This window comes from Erythrolamprus reginae, chromosome 3, assembly GCF_031021105.1.
Source record: "Erythrolamprus reginae isolate rEryReg1 chromosome 3, rEryReg1.hap1, whole genome shotgun sequence".
Taxonomy (NCBI): domain Eukaryota; kingdom Metazoa; phylum Chordata; class Lepidosauria; order Squamata; family Dipsadidae; genus Erythrolamprus; species Erythrolamprus reginae.
Genome location: NC_091952.1, coordinates 77,793,230 through 77,809,033, shown reverse-complemented (window position 1 = coordinate 77,809,033; position 15,804 = coordinate 77,793,230). Strand labels below are relative to the sequence as shown.

Sequence of the window (15,804 nt, the reverse complement as noted above, 5' to 3'; positions counted from 1 at the left end):
ATTATCTGTCATTTTTTTGAACAAAGATACTTATGGTTTATGATAACACGTTGATAGATGTAAAAGTTTTGCTCTGTGAACTAGTCATTTTGTATATGATATTATGTGCAGAAATGTAAAAACAGGACTGGTGATTTTCGATTTATATTGAGTCTTACACCTGATCTGACTCAAGTTTTAAATTTATGAGACATACATCAAGAAGAAATCTGAATGTAAGGTTCATAGTCAATTTTACAATATTATGTCTGTTCCAACAGTTTATTTCTTTAACCATTTGATTCTTTCCATATGAAAGGGGAAATCATTGGGATGCTATAGCTGTTTCTTTCTTTAGAAGTTGAATAATTTTTACCATGGGTATAGATTTTTTTCAAATTTACATACATAAATCAAACTTGTTGCATGTTCTTCTGATTCATAGTGTCCTTAATATTGTATGATTAAAGATATTGCAATTTACTAACAAAAGATGCATTTTTGAAGACTAAAGGTCAGAGCAATATTTGAAGATTTCCATTGCCTGAAATGCCAAAAGTAATTTTAATCAAGCAGTTTTTCTAGGCCATCATCAAAGTGCTTTTCCTTTCATGATTGAAAAAAGCTTTACTGCTGATGTTTATAATTATGGTATACCACCATCAAAATCTTTGTTCATCAAACTTCATTACAATGATTTATTTGACATGCTGTAAGTCTAGTAATGCAGAACAGAAATGAAACTATAGATGTACCAGGAAATTCATTAAGATATTGTAAGCCTTAGTGCCAATATGTAGAGCAAGAAAATAAATTATCTAGTTTTACCTATTTATAGTTTCTTTGCTGTTGATCAATTCCATAAAAAAACATACGGTACATAGCCAACATTTCCACATTTGAGTGAGTAATTCTATGACAGCTTTCTTATATTCAATTGAATGGCCGAGCAATAATAATATAATGGAGAAATACTACATGCAATTTCCTATGCGGTTGCAATGTAGTAAACATGATAATATGTGTTTCTAATTTATGATGAAGAAACAGAAAATAAATCCTTGTCAATCCAACACAAAAACTTCTGTAACTAATTTTTACAATGTTTGTATTCATTAAATTCAATCTAGTTATTTGGACAATTGGTGGTTATATTTGCTAAAATCTTATCCATTGAAATCTTGAGAAGGCATTTCCACCTGTTCTTGTGTGTTATTTGTTTGTTTTTTGTTGGTTGTTGTTACTAGTAATTAAGGTAACTTTGTCTTATTCTTTCCAGAGAACATACTCTTAATTAAAGAACTTTTTTTTAATTCTATTAGGCTAAATTGAATTTTTATTGCACTGATGTATTTGGATACAGTATATATTTTAGCATGGTGACTTTGCTGTAACATTTCTTATATTACAATGTGACATTTTTATGTTTCCATTTGAAAGATATCAATAGACTAACACTCCATTCTACTATGCATTAGTCAAACAAATGACAATCTGTTACCTAAAGATTTGTGTGAGACTTGCCAATTCTCTAAGTCACTGTTTCCCAAACCTGGAAAATCACCCAGAATTGGGTAAAAGTGGTTTTTCTTGGGTAATGTCAGTAAACCCATTATCCAATCACTGCAGGGACATTTAAATAGGGAATTTTTAATATGTGGCAAAAAAGGACCTTCTGCTAAGCAATTTTGGGTAATAAAGGAAACACTTTGGGAAGTGCTACATAGTTATCTTAACTTTTTAACTACATAATTGAGGCCAAATTCTTTTTGGTGGATACTAATAGAAGGCTCGCTCCATATTAGAAACAAAAAACATCTGTAGCTTTCAAATTGACCCTCATTTCATTTGTTCCAAGGGACAGATGTGATGTTGAATATTTGGAGAATTGCCTTTTTAAAACCCTGTTTTCCATTTTGTTCAACTTAATACTTATTGTTTCCTTGACAGTTGTGTGGGTTGCTTTTTGTGATTTTGTCAGCTGCTATATAGATCTCTCCCCAGAACCAGCTATTGAATATACAGTATGTCCTGTAGTGGCATTAATTTTATATTAAATGTGTTTTATGCCATAGATTTAAGTAATTAAGAGGATAGTTTCCCTCCAAAAAACTTCCTTGCTTCCTTTTTAGAAAATCCTTATCTGTCCATTCTACCATATAATATGGAGATTTCTGTCTTAATCAACAGAACTGTAAATATTTTTAATTGATTTGTAATGAATTAGAATAAGAAATAGTATACTAAAATATAGTATCCAGTTGAAAATGAATCTAGGTAAGTTCTTTTCCATCCAGGAAGACACTGATGTTAAAGGCTATGACTGTTCGCCGCCTCCACTTAGCCATGCCTGGTTGGTTCTCAGGGTTCCCAAACATTCGCTGCTATCTTTTCTCCTTGGCTGAAACAGCCATAGTTCTTTGGTCCAGCCCCTATTCCCCAGCCCCTCTTGTCACAGCCCCTTCGTCACGGCCCTTTCACTGAATCGCCCCAAAATCCTGCTCACCTGAGCTTTTCGAGTGCACGGGACACTTTGCTACCAGCCAATCAAAGGAGCAAGAATCCCACTCCTCTTTCATTTGTTCTTTCCCATTCCCCTCCACTCTGCCTGCACATATATGTTTGCATGAGGATCCACAATAGATCACAACGGAAGAACAACCCACCCACTTTTCCTTCTCCCTCATTCCTTCATTCCCGTTCTCCTCCACTCTGCCTGCGTGGGTGTTTGCATTATTATTATTATTATTATTATTATTTATTAAATTTGTATGCTGCCCCTCTCCATAGACTTGGGGCGGCATGAGGATCCATGCATGAGGATCCACAGTAGATAGCAATGGAAAACCAATCCCATCTCCTTCTTCATTGCTTTCTTCCTTCCCGTTCACTCTGCCTGTGTGTGTATGTGTTTGCATGAGGATCCACAACAGGAGAACAAGAGAAACTGGCTCACTGAAGCTGCCTTTTTAGCCCTTGGCCACTGAAGAGGGAAAAGAGAACAGCAGGGGTGAGGGGGTCAGTAGCTCGGACCTGATGCTACATTTTGCAAACTTGTTGCAGCAAAACCAAGCCAAGTGAAACAAGGAAAAAGCAATCCCAGCAATAGTGGGGAGAAGATTCAGGCTAGATTTGGCCGAGTACTGCTGCGTCCTGACACCCAAAAATCTTCCTAACAAGCCCATTTGCTTGGGTCATGAGAAGTCCTGCCACTCTGAAACTCGGAGGTGAGGAGAGAGGCAGCTTAGGAACTCATGCCATTTTTCAGGGAAAGATGGAAAGGCCTCCACCCCAAATGGCATGCAATTGGTGGGATGCAGGCATCTCCTAGCTCTACCTTAGGAGATTTAGAGAAGCTAGCCCTCTCTACATGCAACCTACACACAACCCCTTGGCTCGGCTTTGCTGCAACAAGTTTGCAAAATGTAGCAGCGGATCCAAGCTACCGATCCCTCCCACCCCCGCTGTTCTCTTTTCCCTCTTCGGTGGCCAAGAGCTAAAAAAGCAGCTCCAGTGAGCCAGCTACTCTTATTCTCCTGTTGTGGATTCTCATGCAAACACACATGTGCAGGCAGAGTGGAAGGAAGGAAGGAAGGAAGGAAGGAAGGAGGTGGGATTGGTCTTCCATTGCTATCTATCGTTGAAGTTGAGTTGAAGTCTACAAGTCTTAAAATTGCTGAGTTTGGAAATCCCTGGTCTAGTGGTTTATTGGGGTGGGGTGAGGTGATTATCCATTGAAATGTTTCTTAGCATGGAAACAGCCAACAACAGGGATTAATGGAAAGTAGCCTACACATAATTGCAATTCATTTCTATTCCTAATTCTAGAATCTAGGAGTTGAGAGGTACAATCAGAAGTCTGATCTTCCTCCAAATATATGGCTAGAATTAGTAGTAGATAATTGGTAGATGCTTGGAACAAACTTCCAGCAGACCTGGTTGATATATCCACAGTAAGTGAATTTAAACATGCCTGGGATAAACATATATCCATCCTAAAATAAAATACAGGAAATAGTATAAGGGCAGACTAGATGGAGCATGAGATTTTTTTCTGCCGTCAATCTTCTATGTTTCTAGAATTGTTCAGTTGTTCAGCTGACGCTAATGGACAGCCCCCTTTCTTGCCAGTTATACATATTATATAGCAAGAGAACAATTGGATGTTGTTTTATTTAGAAAGAACATACAGTGTTCTTACCATTCCTTGGCAGTAATTTCAAAGTGAAACTTGTTGTATCAGTGTTAGAATACACTCAGAAAAGTATCACCAAAGAGAGGTTCTGCTTCTTTCAACTTTTTTCTTCTACATTTTAAAAATATGGCCTTGTCTATGCATCACATTTTTCTGTCTGTGTAGGGGCTTGGAGTGGTTTTTCTAACATTTGTAGTGGCTGCATGTATGTGCCTTCTCTGCATGATAAGTAATGTTCATGTGTGATAGAAACATTTTTTTGTGTCTGTAAGGCTGTAAGCACTGCCATTGAAAAAAGATATAATTCTTAATTTTGCAAACTAGGATCAGAAATCCGAATAAGTTTTTCCAAGAGGCAAGTGGACTGTCTCGTTTTTCTTTGAAGATGTTTTGCTTTTCATCCAAGAAACTTCTTTAGCTACTTCAGAAACAAAACGTCTTGAAAGAAAAACCAGAATGTCTCGTTGCCTCTTGAAAAAGCAGCTTTGAGACAACCATGACCTGGATGACTCCATAGCCATTTAGCTATGCACTTTGGGTGAACACCCCTTGAATGATGAACGTAATATCAGAATCATTTCAGATACATAAATTAGGGATAGTTTATTCTAAAAAATGGGACTTGGCTCCAAGTTGTAATACAGTAATCCCTCACTACTTCACGGTTCATCTTTCATGGATTCGCTACTTCACAGATTTTCAAAGGGGGCTTAAATCCATTAAAAAATTTAAATCCATTAAAAATTCATAAAATTCTTCTACAGTACTACTGTACTTTATTAAAGAAACTGGTAGGATATCACATGTAGATCCAGCTGAGAAACATTATAGAATGACTGTTTCATGCAAAGGGTGGGTTTTAAAAGTCCAAATACTCATTAAATACATAAAAAAATATCTTTCCCCTACTTCACGGAAATTCGTTTTTCATGGGTGGTCTTGGAACGCATCCCCAGCGAAAAAAGACGGATCACTGTAATGGAAATTGGACCATATCTACAGTAAATGTTTATCAATGATATGGGTAGCTGGCTAAAGATAATGTATCAGTTCTCAAAGCAGGATAGTAACCTGCACTCTGATAGACATACACACTCAATTTGGTGTTCATTGCATGCAATATTAGTCAAGTTATTCTGGCAGCCAAAGATGGAATTTTTTAGCCATACAAAAGTGCACTAAATTAAATTAAATATTTAATTTAATTTTTTTCGGAATTATTAGACTGTAACCAGTGATGCTTAATTTAAAATCTTGAATAGCAGAAAATTAACACAGACACATAAACAGTCTTATTAAAGTTTTAATAAACATAGTAAAAACTAATGCAAACTAAACTAAAAAAAATTCAGACCGCAGAAAAAAGAAATAGAAAAAATAAGAATACAGTAAACAATATACATACACTCACTCTCTCTCTCTCTCTCTCTCTCTCTCACACACACACACACACACACACACACACACACAGAAATGCTGTTCATAACAAGTATGAACAATTTTACTAACTGATCATTTTCTCTTAAGTTTTAATAACTTATCAGCTTCTCTTAAAATACAAATTCTGGATAGTTTCACTCCACTGCCATTCACCATATTCTTGAACTTACCAAACTAGACGTCTAATTTACCATGAATCCTCACCAAAAGTCATTAATTAATTCACAGACATCTGATTTCATTGATGATGAGACAAGATTAATTGCAGACATTGATCACCATATTGCAGAATAGTTGCATCTGCTAAAATTGTGTTTGATGGCCACATTTAATTATTTCGTTATTTTTCCCTTTAAAATCTATACAAAGACTCAGATTTGTATTTGTATTGTATTTATCTTCACTGTTATTTAAATTTAGCCCTGTTGCCTCTTGTAAAAGAAATATCTTATCCCATCTCACCAGTTTTTATTTTAACACGTTGAAACGCTCTGTGTATATCCAGCTCTGTGGTGTAAATAATTTATGACTTCATCCCAAAGTAACTGTTCACCTATCCTAACTAGCCAGGAATGCATTATCTATCTGCATGGCTTATAAACAGTCTTTTTTAAGAAAGGAAAATTTCATTTTCTCTTAGACTAATAAACAGGTACTTGTCTCTTGTGGAAAGACAAACTGGAAATGTAAGAGAGAGACAGGTGCTGATTACTCTGATGGATGATTTGATTTATTTCAAATCAGTCTCACGTAAAGCCTCATTCTGAAAGGATACGTCACTGGTAGCTGCCAGTTAAAAAGTAGCTATCTTTAGACATGTTGTAGGTGTATTGTGTATGATGTCTCAAAATAGCAAGAATAAGCAAATGACTCAATATGGCAGATGCCACAAAAGCCACAAAGCCTCTAGGGATTGTACAATGTGTTAGGCAAGTATGTCAAACTCATCTTTGTTTGGAATGTGAGTCATTAGTTTTAAGTGACATTCATTACTACTATTTGTTCATTGTTCTTAATTGGGTAAATTCCTAAAATACAAACTCTGAATTGATTGCCCTTTCCATCCAGCCTTTGCAATTTCACTGTAAAGTTCCATTGGTAACATTATTTTTGTATTTTGACACATTTATTAGAATGCTGATTTTAATCTTGGTGCAATTGAGGGTCTTAAACCCAAGGTATAATCCATTTGGTAATATTATTAAAATCATGCTAATTTACCAATTATAAAATTAGGAAACTGGGTAACCTTTGAGAATAAGTAATTGGTGTTTAATTTAATAGAGTACGATGAATTTACATCTTGAACATTCATCTCAAGCATTACATTTACCGTATATGTACAGGAAAGAAATTATCTAAAAATTTTAAAAAACTTCACTTAAATTTGCTATATATGTTTAGAAAAAATATATAAATCAGGGCTGTCAAACTCACGACGCCCAGTTTAGTAAAGGGGAAAAAAGTCCCGATAGGTTACGTGATGCCATCCTGATGCCACATGTTTGATATCCCTGATACAGATAGTTCTATAATTAAAATGATAATGGAACCTGCCCTTTATAAGTGTAGGTTGTGATGTTCATCAGTCAGGTCATCCACATGATGACCCAATGTTACAATTTTTTGGGGGAAGTATGGTGTCTATTAAGTAAATGCAGCAGCTGTTAAATAAATGCTGATTTTCAGCAAAACTGCAGTATGTGGTCACAGGTTGTAAATGCATGTACAGTAGTTGCTGACTACCTGAAATGTAATCATGTGACCTCATGAACTTTGAATCTGAGTTGTAAGTATCCCCCAGTTAGGTCCATCATAGTTTTGACTGGTTGCTGAAAGACCGGTCATAAGTTGAGGACTACCTGAAATACCACCATTAGTCATTCAATGCTTATTAGACTTAATCAAGAATTAGACATTACGTACCTAGGAAATTATTTATTTATTTATTTATTTATTTATTTATTGGATTTGTATGCCGCCCCTCTCCGGAGACGTCTATTATTAATGATAAAGTCAGATTTCATAATAAATAGTAAGACTAAGAATGAAAAGTCTCAGTAATCTTCCATTTCTGTGTGGAATATCTTACATTCACAAGGAGGAAAATTATTCCTATTATATATACTGTACTTGTATACATCTAGGATCTATATATTGTAAACATGAACACTAATAGAGAACTTTATCATGGTGGACATACAATATCTAGATATCTAGATAAGAAAGAATTCAAAATAAAACAGAAAACATTGGTGCATAGTAGTGTGCTCAGTATTGTTAAATTCTGTTAAAGGTTAAATGATACCTGGAAAAAGAAATAATAGTCATTTGGAGTAGATGAATTTTATAGAACTGAATCATAATTCATATGAAATGTTTTGTTTTGCCTCCTGATTTTATTAAGCCAGTTGTCAAAAGCATATAGAATATGATGGAGGAGGAACTATGACAGAGACTTTAACTATCCCAGTAAAGAGTTCATACTTACTTTTCTCTTTCACTTCTTTTTTTCACAGTGAATGGTGGCTACAGCCATTGTAATTTGATCTCTGAGAATAACATGGTGGACATGGAGATGACAAATAGTTTGGGACCTGTGTGTAGGCAGAACCTACTTTCCCACTCAGGAAACTCATTTGCCCGAGAACACCTGTTGCCGTGTGAAAGACTCCTCCAAGTTAGTCAATTGAACATGTCTTGCGCAGATACCAGGTATTGTTTTCAGCTTTGTTTATTTTACATGCACAACCATTTTTGAAGTTGTGACCATTCCCCACTGAATATGGTTCCATATTTGCATATCCTGCCTTCACCAGACTTTCAGTTTGTTTTCAGTTACACCTTGTACCTCAAGGGTACTTTGTTGCTGCAGTATATTTCAAGAGAAGAACATGGATTATTTAGCTGCAATCCAAAATTAATCTTCTCTTAACTGTGGTAATTGGCAACTCTGTTGTTAAAATACAATGTCATGTGTCTGTGCCGACATGATGGCAGTTGTAGCAGTGTACCTGCGTTGGTTATGTGAATTTCATGCACATGAGCACCATTTTCCATTGACATTGTCAGAAGTCAACAGCGAAGGTTGCAAATGATGACTGAAGCTGCAATCGTCATAATTATGATCCAATTGATGAGCACCAATGTGATCATATGACAGAGATGACAGAGATGACATATGACAGCGAAGGTTGCAAATGATGACTGAAGCTGCAATCGTCATAATTATGATCCAATTGATGAGCACCAATGTGATCATATGACAGAGATGATCATATGACAGAGATGTGATCATAGTTGACCACAACTATGAAGACCTGTCATAAGTCCATCGTGTTCAGCACCTTTGTAACTTTGGCAGTCACTGAATGAGTAGTTATTCAAGAACAACTACCTGCACTTTAAAGAGAACAGATTCAGTTCTTTGCCAAATTAAATTTGGCAACCCACTCCCCTCTTTGGATCAACCTGCAGGACTTTGCCTTTGCAGAAATGGGGCGGGTGGTTTGTACGGATGATTGGCAGGAGGTGATACATGGCTCTCCAGGATGGAGAGCGGGGCAAGAGAAGGCACAGTAGTCTGCACTGCCCCGCAGAACTGCGCTTCTTTGCTGCACTGCAAAGAAGTGCGGAAGTTCCAGTCAATCTGCCCCATGAGCGAAGCAGGTGGCGTGAATGAGTCTGCTCAGTGGCAGCAGGTTGCACAGAGGAGGGGCACCGAGAATCAGGGAACCCCATCCTCACCTCATCAGCTCTACATGCACAAAGACGAACTGCCATCTGCTGTGAACTCCTCACCATTCCCTCACTAGTGTCCGATGCCGTCACTGGGGAAACACCCCAGGACTCCCAAGCACACCATCGGCTAGATAGGCGGATGGGTGCCTGGACCACCAAAGCTCACAGCCGTGACAGTTCTCTGAGCAGCGCCACTGTCTCCTTGCCCTGCCAAGGTCACCGTCAGCCCCCAAGGCTGAGGCTGGCAGAGTTCCATAGGTGTGCACCCCGACACTGCCTGGCCCACGAAGGTCCTGGAGCCAAAGACAGGAAGGTGAGATGGGCAGTGGCAAGGAGAGGGGAGGAAAGGAAAGAGGAGGAAAGAAAAAGAAAGAAAAAGAAAAAGAAGGAAAGGAAAGGTAAAAAAGAAAAGGAAAAGGAAAATAAAGGAGGAAAGGAAAATAAAAGGAAAGGAAAGGAGGAAAGAAAGAAGGAAAGGAAAGAAAGAAAACTTATGACCATAAATGAGACCAAAATTTGCTAAGCAAGAGTGTTGTTGTTTCACCACATTTTACAAGTTGGCCACGCCCACCTGGTCACCTGAGCACCAAACATGCCCACCCAGTCATATGACCCCCAAGAATGCCCAATGAGTCACCTGACCACAAACAACGCCCACCTGAAGCCACACCCACATGGCCTCCAAGCTACACCCACAACACATAGGGGAAAATTTTAGATTTCACCACTGGTCTTTCCTATACAGTGCCATAGTATTTCAAATTAATTAATTTCCTTCATTGCTATAGTATCTGGTGTTGTTTCCTAAAGATAAATTAATATTAGCTGATCACTGGCAAAGATAGTAACTTACTTAAGTACAGATAAAATATCCCTCTTTTTAAACTTTGCTTCTTTATGTAATATAATATATGTTGAGGGGGTGGGGGTTGTCTCTTGAGCCTTATGAGGGGAGCTAGAATATTTTTCTCCAGAGTTGAGTACAGCTTATACAGAGCATGATTTCTATGTATTCAAATTGATATCTAACCTTTACCATAAGTTGTGGTGGATAAGGAAAAATAAATTACGTTTGCAATCTAGGTTACGATAATAACTCATCTACTTATATTTAAACTGGATCAGAGGCTTTGTTTCAAGCACCAGGAAGTAGATATTTCCAAGCTACAACATGAAAGGAAAAAAGGTGAAGCAGTATCCTCCTGTAAGATGATACAACGGTATAGTCTTGTAAATAGGATATTGATGCTTTTAAAACAAGGAATAAAAGCCATCAAACAGTTTAATTTCTATAAAAGGCTTTCTAAATGTAGCAGGATAAAAATTATCCTCTTAGAAGATAATGGCAATTGTAATTTTGGAGATCAGGATAGGCAAAGTTTGTTTGAGTAAGATTATATCTTTATCATTATTCAGCAGAATAGCTGCACTTCAATGACTGTACCATAAAATCCTACTTTTATATTGAGATTGCCTATAACTTGATTCTGAACATTAAAGCAGGATTTGTGGTGCAGGTGGATCAAAATCTGCAACATGGTCACACGCCTCTACAGACAAAATATGGCAAGTAATTCTATTATAGGTTTAATTTTCCAAATTATAAATTGTTGCAATACAATAAATTATTTTTAATGTTAACTGCTAGATTGAAATAAAAATTTAATAAATTTTTAGCTCAGTGGCATAGCATTTCAAAATGTAGGAAACTGTTTTACAATTATAAAGTCTTTCATATATATTTTCAAATTACTATTTTAATGTTATTTTTGTATTACTGTTCCATAAAATATTTTTGGTTTTTTTTAATTTTAAGTTTTATTGATGCATTTTATTGATATAAAAACTATAAACTTCCAAAGTTTTGTGATTTTTGATTAACTGATTTTGTCATTTTTATCTGATTATATCAGTGACAGATTTATTTTCAGATCAATTTTATTTAAGTAATTGAAACATTCCTTTTAAAACTAGTGTTATAAAATAACATTTTTATCAAGTTTTCAGTCAATATGCTTCCTTAGTAGATAGGAAATTTCTACTGAAAGAGAACTTTTCTACTAATATAAAATATACTTCCAGTATTAATGATATTTGAGGAAACAGTTTTGTAAATACTGTGTAAGATTTACCTTTATATTCTGTAGCTCAGTGTTTTTCAACCAGTGTGCCGCAGCACACTAGTGTGCCGTGAGACATGGTCAGGTGTGCCGCGAAGCTCAGAGAGAGAAAGAAAGCAAGAGAGAGAGAAAGAAAGAGAAAGAAAGCAAGAGAGAGAGAGAGAAAGAAAGCAAGAGAGAGAAAGAGCGAGAGAGAAAGAGAACAAGAGAGAGAGAAAGAAAGAGAGAAAGAACAAGAGAAAGAAAGAAAGAGAGAGAGAAAGAGAGAAAGAAAGCAAGACAGAGAGAGAAAGAGAGGGAGGAAAGGAGAGAGATAGAAAGACATAGAGGGATGTAGGGAGGGAGAGAGAAAGAGAGCAAAAAAGAGAGGAAGGAAGGAAGAGAAAGAAAGAGGGATGGAGAGAGAGAAAGAAAGAAGAAGGAAGGGAGAGAAAGAGGAGAGAGAAATAGAGCGAAAGGGAGAGAATTTTTTTGTCCAAACTTTTTTTAGCCCCTCCGTGCCCCGCTCAATGTGCCCCAGGATTTCGTAAATGTAAAAAATGTGCAGCAGCTCAAAAAAGGTTGAAAATCACTGCTGTAGCTCATGGCTTCCCTATCTAATTTGGAAAGTTCCTTCAGCTCTCTAGGCCAGTTTTTGTGACTACGATAAAGAACTCTGAAAGGAAATGGCCTCTCTGTCCACTGACAGATACAGATATTTATTGGGAGTGATCAATTGGATAAACACCAAGCCTTAAAAAAGTAATAATCTTGAAATATGTTGCTTCTTTGAACAAAGAAATTAGAGGACAAAAGCCCTTCAAAACCTCAGTTTTTATCTGGAATACTGTCTAATTCTAGTTTTTGCAGCCCCAGCATGAGACAGCAAGGATTTTAATTCAGTCATGGAAGCTTTGCTGTTTTTAATTTTATTATATATGTTAACTCCATCTTGACCTTGTTAGGAATCCACATGGTTACTACTAACAAGCTGGTTTTATTCTGTCATTGACGACAATTATGATGCAAAGATAATTGGGGTTGGAGCAAACAAAAGGAGGAAGAGAAGACTGGGCTTAGATCTTTTCAGGAGCTTTTTGAAAAATCCATAATGAGGAAATGACAGATGTCTGTATTCAGGGGATCATAGTATTCCCTTATGAAATATGAACTCCTTACAACTCTGTTTCAGAGAAGATTCCCAGAACAACACAGGATTATATGCCACAGAACATGAAAGAGATGCTATTGTGATATAAAGCAGCAGGTGACTGAAATAATTCCCTTTACTCCTGAAACCTGCCCTAAGTTCTGTAGTTTTGCCATTTTCTCAGTAACTGAATAGTGAATATATATCAGTTGGTTGATCTCGTCATTAGTTTGCCTGTTTCTCATCACAAGCACTATGGTGACAGAGGTGGGTTCCTACCAGTTCTAAACTGTTCTTTAGAACTGTTAGTAAACCGGCAATGACGACACAAAGTCAGTTCTGTTGGTGCTGGTCCTTGGGTGCCACCATCTTGGATTTTTTTTATTACTGCAGCGGTATGTGCAAAGCAGCATTAAAATGATCCACAACCCACCTTTGTATGGTGACCCAGTGATCAGCGTTCCGCTTATCTCCCCATTGTGTTTTAAACATTTCCCTCAAAACTATTCCCTTCCTCTTCCTGTTTGAGAGCCATTTCTGCTTATAACTGCAAATGTTTTTTTCTCCCAACTCATTTTCTTTTGGGGGGGGGGGGAAGAGAGACAGGAAAAAAAACCATGAATGTATTAACCAGAATCCTATTAGGAAGATTTGTAAACCATACAGACTTTATAAAACATAAAGAAAAGACAAATCAGGTGATAAGATGATTCTGAAGAAATTCCTGAAGCTAAATAGATTTTCTAAATGAGTTTTCTGTACAGGTCAGATGTTCATTGTTATGCAGCTCCTTACATTATTATTATATAAAGAAGCCTTTATTTAAATACTTTATTTATTAAAGTATCCAGAGATACTTTACTGGAAAAGCCGTCCAGACCTACAATTCTAGTTTTAGAAAGCTTAGAACTACATCACCTTAAACACGACCTGAGCATAGCCCATAAAATCATCTGCTACAATGTCCTTTCCGTCAACGACTACTTCAGCTTCAACCACAACAATACATGAGCACACAACAGATACAAACTCAAAGTAAACTGCTCCAAATTCAACTGTAGGAAATATGGCTTTAGTAACTGAGTAGTTAATGCATGGAATTTACTACCTGACTCTGTAATTTCATCCCCTAACCCCAAAACATTACCCTTAGACTATCCACTGTTGACCTCACCTGATTCCCAAGAGGTCAGTAAGGGGCATGCATAAGTTCACCAGCATGCCTTCTGTCCCCCCTCCTACTGTTTCTCTCTTACTAGTAATGATACTATACAAATATTGTTATATCTTTGTATACTACCAATATGTACTTGACAAAATAAACAAACAAAACAAACAAATAAATGATAGTTTCTAATGAAGTTATAAAAGCATTAATTTAAACTCTTTTTCTTTACTAAGATCTGATGATTTCTGACTCCTTTAAAGGCAAAATTAACCATCCAACACACAAGGAACAAGTTTTCCATCAAAATCTTTCTCTCCCTGTTCAAAACTTCCTTTACCTGACATCTGACTTATCAACCATCACTACCAGGTTTCTAGGAGGCTTCAGTTGCTTCAGCAGTCAGTGGTTCTGCCTTGTTTTTCATAGAACAAATGAGTTGTACACCTGTAATAGCTTCCTTATTTATTACTGTATTCACACCCTCCAAAGTAAGTGACTGATAAGGAAACCCAAGTTATTGTTTGTTTGTTTGTTTATTTATAAGATTATGATAGGTTTCTCAAGGAAGGCCCCCATTGCAAGCTGAAAGAGACTGCAAATTAATTGGACTTCAAGTCAATATAAATTTGATAGTAGAGATCATAGCTATATTAAAAAGGGCACATCACTGATTCTTCAAGTGTAATTCAGACTGCAGGTAGCCCTAGATTTATGAGCACAATTGAGCCCAAAATTTATGTTGCTAAATGAAACAGTTGTTTCATTGCAGTTGTTAAGTTCATAATATAGTTTATAAGTGAATCTGGATTTCCTATTGACTTTGCTTGCCATAAGGTCGTAAAAGATAATCACATGACCCTGGAACACTGCAACCACCAGAAGTACAAGTCAGTTGCCAAGCTTCTGAATTTTGATCACATGATCAAGCAGATGCTGCAGCAGTGAAAAAAAAAAACAGTCATAAGTCACTTTTTTCAGTGTTGTTGTAACTTTGAATGGGCACTAAATGAACTGTTGTAAGTAGAGGATTATCTATACAATGTTCTTATGAATTCACAGTATGACTAGTTGACAAACCAGACTTCAAAAAGTGAAATCCAAGAAGTAATTGATGGCTGAATGTGACTTCTGATCTATGCTTGTAATTGATAGCTTCAGCCTAATTTCATCACTTGTGTTTAGAGGTTTAGAAGACTTCTGGAAACATGACTGCACCCAACATTCCTATATAATTCTGGTAATATGGCTGTGGCTTGGCAAAACATCTAATAAACACTGTCTAGTGCTGAAACAATTGCCTTTTTTCTAATATGTATCCAAGGAACACATTAATATATTTGTGCTTAATACTAGTTTGATATAATTTTTTCTGTTTAGGCTTTCCCTTGATGATTGATTAATCCCAATCTTAATTATACAAAAATACTCTAGATTATCTCCTAGCAGTAATATATTACAGTACTAAGATTATATAGAATCAATACCAGCAGTGCTTTTCATTAATAATGTAAGCACAACTTTAGTGCTGGTTTCTTTAGCGACCAACTTGAGATAAATTGTCAGTAGACTCACCTTTAACATTTGTTTACCCCTCGCATCCTGAACATAAACAGTTCCGGCTCCTACCCTCAAAATAGAGCACTGCATACCCGAACAACAAGAACAGTTTTTCCTCGAACGCCATCACTCTACTAAACAAATAATTCCCTCACCACTGTCAAAGTATTCACTAAGACTGCATTACTATAACTATTAGCCTTCTCATCGTTCCTATCACTCATCTCCTCCCACTTATTACTGTATGATTGTAACTTGTTGATTGTATTCTAATGATTTATATTAATATTTATTGTTTCCTGGTTGTTTATTTGAACCCTATGACAATCATTAAGTGTTGTACCTCATGATTCTTGACAAATGTATCTTTTCTTTTATGTACGTTGAGAGCATATGCACCAAAGACAAATTCCTTGTATGTCTAATGACACTTGGCCAATAAAGAATTCTATTCTGTTCTGTTCTGTTCTATTCT

General features: G+C 36.4%; 1 protein-coding gene across 5 annotated transcripts in view; it reads left to right on the top strand.

The window, feature by feature from the left end:
* The window catches only part of GLIS1 (GLIS family zinc finger 1), a 260,750-nt gene that overhangs the window by 85,663 nt on the left and 159,283 nt on the right, over positions 1–15,804 (top strand). For all 5 annotated transcript variants that reach the window (XM_070745920.1, XM_070745924.1, XM_070745925.1 and 2 more), the window contains one exon: positions 8,134–8,329. In XM_070745920.1, coding sequence (XP_070602021.1) covers positions 8,134–8,329 — 196 coding nt within the window. The remainder of the gene's footprint in view (positions 1–8,133; positions 8,330–15,804) is intronic.